Consider the following 9,789-nt stretch of genomic DNA (forward strand, 5'->3'; position numbering starts at 1 on the left):
TCAATAAACGGGCTAATGGCCTAACACTTCCCATTAATAAATGACTGCTTCTCCTGGCCTCTCGCTCCTTCAGAGGTGATATTCATCACTGCTCTTAATTTTGTTTATCTTTTCATGCTCTCTCCCCTCAGCGATGGCCATCAATTAGCCACTCTGGCCTTCTTCTTCACAGCCTCAGCCCGTCAGCCGGCGGGGTCAAAGGGTTAATATAAGAATGAGCCTAATTTCCAAACAGCTTTACGTCCCTTGAGGTTTTTTTGGAATGTGAAGAGGTGGTGCTTAAATGCTGCTGTCCAAGCCAAGACGATCAATATATTATGAAGTAAGACAACCGAGGGGATAATTTGAAGGAAATGACCTTTGTTGTACGTGTTTCAGTCAGGGATTTTGGCCCGATCGCTCTGCATTGCAGTGAAATCAGAGAACAGGAAAATACAAGTAAGACTGATCTGTATGAGATCGGTATTTTAGATTTGAAAAGGCATTGTCTTAGTAAAAAAAAAAAAAAAAAAAAAAAAAAAAAAAAAAGTGGTTACTGGCCAATAGGAACATTTTAGACATGGACCTCTATAATCAGTGTTTTTTTTTAATAAGTGCATTTTAATATTTAATTTTATTCGTTTTTTTACTTAATGTATTTTTTATTGATTATTTTTAGATATTACTTTTATTATTTTATTTTTTCTTTTATTTATTAATTTTATTTTATTTTTGTCTCTTTTAGTCTACTATCCATAAGGAAGTACAAATGCAAAATGGTAAATAAATTAGTCAGAAGATTACACATGAAATGCATTCCATTTACATCCTCACCATTTATTTATTTTTGTCGAAAGCAAAAAGATTTCAAGGCAGGTGCTTTACTTCTTCCCCCTGCATAAATAAACCTTTTAAAGGACGATTAAGCATAGTCATTTCAGATCTCATCCTTATAAAGAAAGGAGTTTTAAACGTGTAAATGAGACTACATGCCTGTTTGAGCAGTAGTTCATCTTCATACAGCAGCATTCCTCTGGATCTGTTTTTAATTTAGTGGGGTTCCTCTCCAGACAACTTGGAAAAGTGAGTAACATGAGACGTAAAAAGACTGTGAGATAAATAAAGAGCACAAACGCCGCTGGCCACGCATTAGTTATAGATTGTAGCTTTTGACACAGTATGTAAACGAAATGGGTTAAAATAATTGGATTACAATAAATCATTAATAACTACTGGACATGTTTTTTTTTTCGCGCGGTATAAAGGGAAAGTTAGACATCCAGTATCTTGCGTGTGTGTGTGTGTGTGTGTGTGTGTGTGTGTGTGTGTGTGTGTTAAGAATTAAAGTAAGGACGGCTGCAGAATTTAAAATGTCATTTATTACATTTAATTGCGGTTTATAAAATGTTTAGCATTTAATTTTAAAGGCTTATGTTAAAAAAATTCAAATAGTGAATATCTGTAAAGGGAGACTATAAAACTACAAGTGAAGTGACTTTACTAGGGCTTGTTTTTTCTTCGACGCACATTCAGGTGATTTCATGCATCTATTCTGTACATAAGATAGTTCTCGGGCCCTTGTTTCTTTCCTTGCTGCGCTCGTTAGACAAACACGTTATGAGTAACGTGATATATGTTATGAGAACACGTCCCTGAAAAACAAATCTTGTGTAAGGTAGCCCGTGCGTGTTTTTAATGCACACCGAGGCAGTATTCGGCACGAGCAACAATTACCACAGGATCCTCGATTTGAAGATAATAATTATCTTAATGATCCGCCAATTGGTCCCGATATGGACATGCGATATGATCCATGTTAGAAATGATCCGTGCGAAGCTGCAGCTAAACGGAGTTGCTTACATGAAACCTGCTGTCCTCCCTTTTGCAAGTAGTAGGCTACACTGTCCTCAGAAAGAAAAATTAATATGTAATTTATTATTTTTTTAATATTATTACATGCTTTGTTAATTTAGCCTACTTGCATAGGCCTAAAATGATATGCATTATGGTTCATTAAACTACTGTAGCCCTATACAAAAATCTATTTCCTTCATTTATTCGAAGCAAATTTTGTATCGGATGCCATTCCGAAATGTATGTTGCGAAATGTTTTTATTTCTATAGCCTACTGTGAAGGAAATAATAATAATAATAAAAATCTGTGTATTAATCTTATTATAAGAATACACTGTTAGGCTGCGTTAATCATAGTTGTTTTGTGATTTTCATTTCATTCAGCCGCAGGCCTAAAATTGGTTTTCTTTATTATTAATATTATTCAGGTTATAATACGGTTGACTGTTTATTAAAACATAGAGCTAATGACAAAATAGAAATGTATTAGTTTTAGATGAAAGGAGCGTTTATAGTCAGTTTTTTTTGTTGCTGTCAGTGCGATCATTCCCACTTGACCTTTCTTGCACCTTTCCAACAATAAAAGCAAGGCAGCTGATGTCCTCAAAATAAAACCAACCGCATTTTAATACAGTTCGTTTATGACTAAATGACCGCTGTCATTTTTCCCCAACGCAAACATTTAACGTTTTAATATCGTTCCACGGTAGATTAGCCATTATTTTTATTTTATCCAGTTCGTTTTACTTTTTTTTTTTTTTTTATTACCCGGGCCACTTTTCAGGGAAAATATTAGAGGTTGCTACAGACGTTGACTTTTTATTACTGCAATTTTGTTTTAGTGCATAAATGTATTTTTTCTCTTATTCAGATTAGCCTGCTCTTAAGTTTCGCTCATAAAGACAATTACGGAGGCTGATAAAAAAAAAAAAAAAAAAAAAAAAAAATATATATATATATATATATATATATATATATATATATATATATATATATATATATATATATATAATATAAAAAATTCCTCCTGCCGTATACGGGCGTAGTTTAGCGTTCTTCAAAGAGGCAAGAACGTTCGTTCTTCACAGAGATTCGAGGTTTCGATATGTGGCAGATTTATGGGCAGAGTAAAATAATAATAATAAAAGCAAAGCTGCGCGCTGGCACGGGGCGGCGAGCTGGGCTTCGAGGGAGAAACGGGATCTTGGGGGAAAACTAATGATGAAGAAAGATCTCCTCAATCCAAGCTCCTTAATTAAATGCACGGAAAGAACGAGAGAGGCACCGCGCATCTGGATTCAATCTGCGCCCCTTTGATGGCATCAAGTGTTCTTTTCCCAGACCTAGGAGGCTGAAGGAGGCAGCTTGGAGCCTGAACTCATGTCATTGCGACACATGCGGAGCTCGATCCCCTCCTGTCGAGAGACTCTTTAAAGAGCACGCGAGGCTTCGACATCACCCGCAAGCCAAATCAAAAAAAAAAACTAGTTTAACGTCACCTCGCGCACTGGCACCGATACAGGACGCGCGATATATGCCTGCTCGTATTATCCGACACCTTCGCCAGCCTTTGATCGTTTTAATACGATGTTAGGCTGAGCTTCACAATTTCTTCGTAACATTTACTCAAACCCGTCTTGAAGGTCGCGGCGTACAATTCAGGGTGACTATTTTATTCAGCGGGGAAAGAAAAAAGCAATAACATTTTTGCAAAGAAACATAACCCGATCATGTAGTTTAAAACAAAGAAAATACATATTAATAATGGGCTATAAGTATTTTATAGGCCTCATCTTGATTATTATTAGTAGTAGTGTTGTATAGCATATTATGAGGTATTTGTTTAATTGCCACATTACAACAAAATAGCTCAGTAGAAAAATGCAGCAGCTGACTTGCATATATAAATGGCTACAATTTTGTTAGTGTTACAGTTGCATTCAAGGCTGTTTCTGTGGGTCATTAATAAATTGATGTTAATTATTAATTATTATTGCATTTTGATGTATTTCTGAATAACTTAATAGATCGGGGATGAAGAAAAATTATGATCGAGTCACGCTGACCCATGAGTTTTTCAGTGGGATGTTGGGGGTGGAGAAAGAGATACGACTTCGTTAAACGCTAGAAACGCCGACAAAAAAACATCGCCACGTAATTAGGGCTCCTTGTGCGTCTATCATCCCTCCCCAGGGCTTGCTCTCAGGCTCCCCCCTCAGCGCCGGTGCGCGTCGTTTGAAGTAGCGGAGAAAGACGCGGAGAGAAGCTCGTCTGACCTCCTACTATTGGGCGTAAGTCGTTCATCTGTGCCATCAAACCTCTCTCGCCAGCTTACTCATTCCCTCACTCACGGAGCGAGAGGGGAAGTCTCTGTTACAGAAACCGAGAGGGAGTCATCGGGCAAAAGGCGAAAACTTTGGACTTCTCGAACCGGAGATGCGTTTCGGTGATGCCCCTTTTCCATAAAGTCCAGTAAAAGAACGGCAGCTGTTTGGATCCACGTGAACCACGGATGAAGAAATCAATATCGATCTTTTTGTCGAGCGCAGAGTGATTGTTTACGGTCCACACTTAACCCATGTTGGTTATAGGTAGAGGATATCTTGGGTTTCGTCAGTTTGCGTCATGACTTCAGGCTATGCTCATGTAATGGACAGACAAGCCCCGCTGCCTAACCGACTGGAGAGCCCGATCACCGCCAATCAGGATCATTTACAGGCGAAGAAGAACTTCTCCGTGAGCCACCTGTTGGATCTGGAGGAGGCGCGGGAGATGGTGGGAGCTCAAGCGGAGGAGAGCGCGGGAGAGGCGGGCAGGAGCATGCTGGAGTCTCCGGGGCTGACCAGCGGCAGCGACACGACGCAGCAGGAGAGTAAGTCCACCCGTGCGCCGAGGACTCTTGTACATCAGCGGCATTTAAGTGTCAGGACGATAACGATTTTCCCCATTCGGTCGGCTAAGGAGCTATTAGGCTGAAACGCAAGCCTTAAAACTTTCTTTCGAAGATTTCAACTTAAGTCGTACGGGGAGGTTTTACCTCAGCTCTTCTTTTTAGGGCTTTCCCCGATTACAAATCGCACATTGTAATGATCTTTAATTGGCTGGCCTCTGGTCTAAACGCAAACGCGAAGGTGTTAAGCGCGGGAAAAGTGTCCCTTTAGCAGACGTGTGACAATGACAGACGTCAGGCCGCGGATCACGCGCACGCAAAGGCGCTCGGGAGAGGACACGACTGCGTTCCGCATCGTTTGCCAACTCCGTATGCGTTTAATTAACGATTAATTAATTATAGTGCGCGAAACCAGTCACGGCGAGCTGTATCTCCATTTAGTTATAAAATAACAGTCGGTCAGGCTGTTGGCTAATATAGCTTCATTACAGCTAAAGGGTTGTTAGAATAAATCAAATTAAGCGTTTAAAATGTGACAATTTTGCAAACCTTTCAGGCTGTAAATCTGCGGGCTGTCCAGCGTGTGGACTTTTCATTTTCATTTTCTAATTATTTATTATTTTCTTCTCGGCGAAGCCAGCTAGGATGCGCAAATAGGAAACAGACCTAGTATAGTTTTAATATTCTAAGGTTATTTAAACGTTTAAAGACGCCGTCCAATGTTTCATTTAGTTAATTATTATAGTCGCTAAAATAACTGTTTGATCGTTTCAGATCGTGAATTAAACAGATAAAACTAAACCGCGTTTTCATAATAAACGTAGTCTATAATTTATTAGAATTGACCTTATGTGTTGTTAGACGTCATATACGAAATTTAAATTTTAAACATAATGAAAACTATTGTGTACTAATGCCACCAATACAGACTCGAGCGAAAACTAGGCCCATTCGTCTACGTTTTATTTTTTTCACATGCGTATTTATTAAATTAACCCAGCCACTGAGATTACAGCAGCGTTTGATTTTAATAAGCAACTAAATAAATAAATAACGTGGAGCGTCGCGTGTTTTCCGTACCTCTGGAAAAAATCGAATTAGCTCTAGCAGCACGATTCAGGACTCGCGTGAGGGCTTGTAGGCCTGTGCGAACCTTTTTATTATTATTTTGTGAACAATGTGCACAACATTTCAGATGTGAACTCAGAGGCATTCTTTTAAGATATAAGACTTCTAAGTAACCATAACTGAAGTGAAGATGAGTGTGGTGTATTAATAAAGGAGGATAAAGCGCACAGCTGTGACATGTAGAGCTGTTCATGCTCAGGGCCCGGCATTGATAACCTCTTCTTTCAACTTTGTTTGGGCTTTACGGCCTTGGAGGAATTGGGGCGAATCAATTCGTCACTGGGGTATTTTCTCGCTCTCTGGGAAGTTTTATGGAGCGATTTAAGAACTGATTGATGCATCCAAAGAGCACTGCTTCTCCCCCGGACCAAAACGGGCCTAGACATAACTAGAAAGGGCCAGAAACATTTTAGAAAGAAAGTAGAAGACAGAACGTAGGAGTTCAGCACTGATAAATGTTGTATTATTTTACAGTACATTTTGACTGATGTGTTAGGTACCATTAACACCTACCGATGGCAAATTATTTCATATTTTAGGCTACTTTATTTTCCATTGCGGATAGCGTGATATCATTTAGATAAAATTATAGCTACTAAGATTGGATGACATTAAAGTATTATGCTACAAGATGTATCAATAACTTTATTTCATAACATTTTCCTTTTACTTACATTGTCAAAACTGTTTCTGAGCGCTTATAAAAAGCAATAGGAATCATCAAATTCTGAAAAGATCGTACATGATCATGAGGATAAGTATAAAAATTATCAGTATAAAAATTACTAAAAGTAATACTTGTATTTATTTATTATGACAGGCCGGGTTATTCACCTAAACACTGTGTGTTGATGATGTTTAAAACTGGAGAAAATTTGAATTATTTATTAAAATTATTTATTTTAGTTAATAAGGATCTGTTGTCCTTCTTACGCAATTTGATTAGGATCCTGTTTTAGGAAGGTTCGTGACTGAATCTCTAAATGTTTGAGCCGACTGTATCATTAAACAGTTATATACGTCCGCATGCTTTCTTAAAATAAAAATGTTTGAATCTTTTCACCGAATTTCCGAACACTAGTTTGACCAAACCGTAACCGTACGAATGTAATATAATCATTCCAGGCCGCAAGCCTGTTTACCGAGTGCAGACCTACTATAATGGAGATGTTCATGTCGTCCTTACACGCGTGTGTGCTTGCGTTTGTCCCCCTAGATGAGCAGCTCAACTCGGAGGAGAAGAAAAAGCGTAAACAGAGGCGGAATAGGACCACGTTCAACAGCAGCCAACTGCAGGCCTTGGAGAGAGTGTTTGAGAGGACGCACTACCCAGACGCTTTTGTCAGGGAGGACTTAGCACGCCGGGTCAACCTCACTGAAGCTCGCGTGCAGGTTAGAGACTTTAGCGCTTTATCCTGAAATGCTCTGTTCACGTGGACGGAGAAGGGGCGCATAACTATACTTTACCTTCTCATAATGCTCCGTTCCGATGGTAAGGCTGTTCTACACACTGTGTGCGCCGAACTGAGCACCTTTCATGATTTTCTAGGTGTGGTTTCAAAATCGGCGAGCTAAGTTTCGGCGAAACGAGCGTGCGATGCTGGCCAGTAAAAATGCCTCGTTGCTCAAGTCTTTCTCAGGAGAAGTAACAGCCGTAGAGCAGCCCATAGTCCCACGACCCGCTCCCAGACCCAACGACTACCTGTCCTGGGGCAACTCGCCATCGTACAGGTCAGATACCATCCAGTTTTTTATGCCTTTGCATGCATTATCATTACCAGTGCTGCGGTTTCTGTAGGTGTGGACATTAATGTGCAGAAGGTGTAATAGTATTTTGGGTTATTTACAAATGATTGACAATGGATAGAGTGTGCGGCATGAATATAAAGTTGTCGCCGCTCGTTTAATTAAACATGCAAATAAAAGTAATTCACTTGGGAATTAATATTCAACTGTTACACCATTTCAGAAGTATAACCGTGAAATATGAATATTAAACAGTTCCAAGTGTTACTGTGAGTTGAGGTCAAAGGTTTAATTACCAGGGAACGCATGATTTAGATCAAATCTGTACAATAATTGGTAACACTTTATAATAAATTTCTATTTATTAACATTAGTCAGCACTGAAAAATAATTTATAATGTACAATTATTGTTAGTTAATTTTAGCATTTAATAAAAACTAAAACTGTATCTGTTAATATAGTTTATTTGACATGCACTAACTTATGAACATTGAAATAACGTTGAAAAAAATGTATAAATGCTGCACGAAACGTATTGTATTAGTTTATGCATTAACAAATGTTAACTAAATGTTAACTTATTGCAAAGTGCTTCCCAAATATTCATATAACACTGTTTACGTGGTACTGAATTGTGCAAACTCAGCCTGCAGAAATTATATCAGCGATACATAACAATCAGTTTCAAAAGGAGTTTGGATGATTTAGACAACTTAGCATTTTTAAGGAAAATAGCATCCTACATTTTGGTATTTTTGTTACTGTAAACATTTTTTTATAGTCAAAATGATTCAATTAATTATTTAAAAATATTACATTATTTTCTTGAAATTAGAAATGTAGCGCCACAAATGCTGTCAAATAAAACTCACAGAGCAATACTGCATTTTCATCACAAACGTAAAAAGAATAGAGACAAAGCATGCATTTCATTTAATTTTGGAAAAGTGTGAAATCTCATCCTGACCGCTTAACACTTTCCCAACAGCGCCATGGCAACTTATTCTCCATCATGCGCTACCAACAACACAGCCCAGGGCATGAACATGGCCAACAGCATCGCCAACCTGAGACTGAAGGCCAAAGAATACAGCCTGAACCAGGTACCCACCGTCAACTGAAGCGGACAGCAGGGCTGTCAGAGACTCACGTCAGAGAACAATCCCGACATCCCAACCGAACCGGCTCCGTTCTATTGACGTAACACTTGTTTTCTGTCCTCTTATATGTCTTTTACTCTTACCCATCGAGAAAATGAAGCGAAGGAGAATTTCCTCAAGGTACAGAGCTTTCCTAAACCAATGATTTACATAAGGCTGTCATGTTCATGGCATGTGGGAAAATGACATGTGGGAAAATTCAGTTTTGGAAAGCGCGAAATGGAAACTTTCTCTGTTCGCACTCACTGTGGCAGCATGAGTGTGGTCATCCCGTATGAAGACCGTGGCTTACTATAGATTGCTTTCCCGAGACCGTTGCTGACCACAGGGATTTGATGACCTCTGCGGAATCCATACAACTACAATCTTGTGGACATCTGGGAAGTTTTTAGGATTTCCCCTTGATTTCTCCTTGGAACTCATAAATATGCACTGAGGCCACAAATTGGGATTTGGATATTTTGATTATTTGGAGCCGGGTGAAGTCTGGCTTCCTTGTTACCGTACTCTAAAAATCACTCCTTGCTGTTTTCAGTTTAAAACATGCCGGGGTTATTTGTTCATTTTGGCATATACAGAACTCTAGCCATGTATGTAAGCGAATTTGGAGCCTAGTTGATTTTACCCTTTTATATTGTCTATATCTAAACATGTAATATTCCTTTGCAATAAAGATGTCCAAGCAGTGTAACAGCATTGCGTTTCAGGGTTAGAGTGTCCTCGAACGTCTTTCCGGCAGCTTGACCATGTTTTTACCACGACTGTGCTCGTTATTGAACATATACCCCTCATATACCCCTCTTATATTCTCTGGTTTGTTCTGTTGCTGGCAACGGTTCCTCGTATCAGATATTAAACCCCATTACGTTATGTCGTTATAGCTTTGGAGGAAGTGTTTTAGAACAAAACCGGATGGAAAAACGTACTCTACTATCGGCCCATTTAGTTTAAACCATTACACAAAGGAAGGCAGGTGAAATCATTCAGAAACCCAAGTAGTGAGAGTTTAGAGAGGCTAGCGCAGAAGTGC

General features: G+C 39.0%; 1 protein-coding gene across 1 annotated transcript; it reads left to right on the plus strand.

The window, feature by feature from the left end:
• Window positions 1-3,990: 3,990 nt before the first annotated feature.
• On the plus strand, window positions 3,991-9,467 carry prrx1a (paired related homeobox 1a). The gene is made up of 4 exons (XM_043253543.1): window positions 3,991-4,706; window positions 7,069-7,244; window positions 7,402-7,583; window positions 8,588-9,467. Exons 1-4 carry the CDS (start codon window positions 4,460-4,462, stop codon window positions 8,718-8,720), a joined length of 738 nt encoding a protein of 245 aa, XP_043109478.1. The 5' UTR covers window positions 3,991-4,459; the 3' UTR covers window positions 8,721-9,467.
• Window positions 9,468-9,789: the final 322 nt, after the last annotated feature.

Source organism: Puntigrus tetrazona, chromosome 2 (genome assembly GCF_018831695.1).
Source record: "Puntigrus tetrazona isolate hp1 chromosome 2, ASM1883169v1, whole genome shotgun sequence".
Lineage (NCBI taxonomy): Eukaryota > Metazoa > Chordata > Actinopteri > Cypriniformes > Cyprinidae > Puntigrus > Puntigrus tetrazona.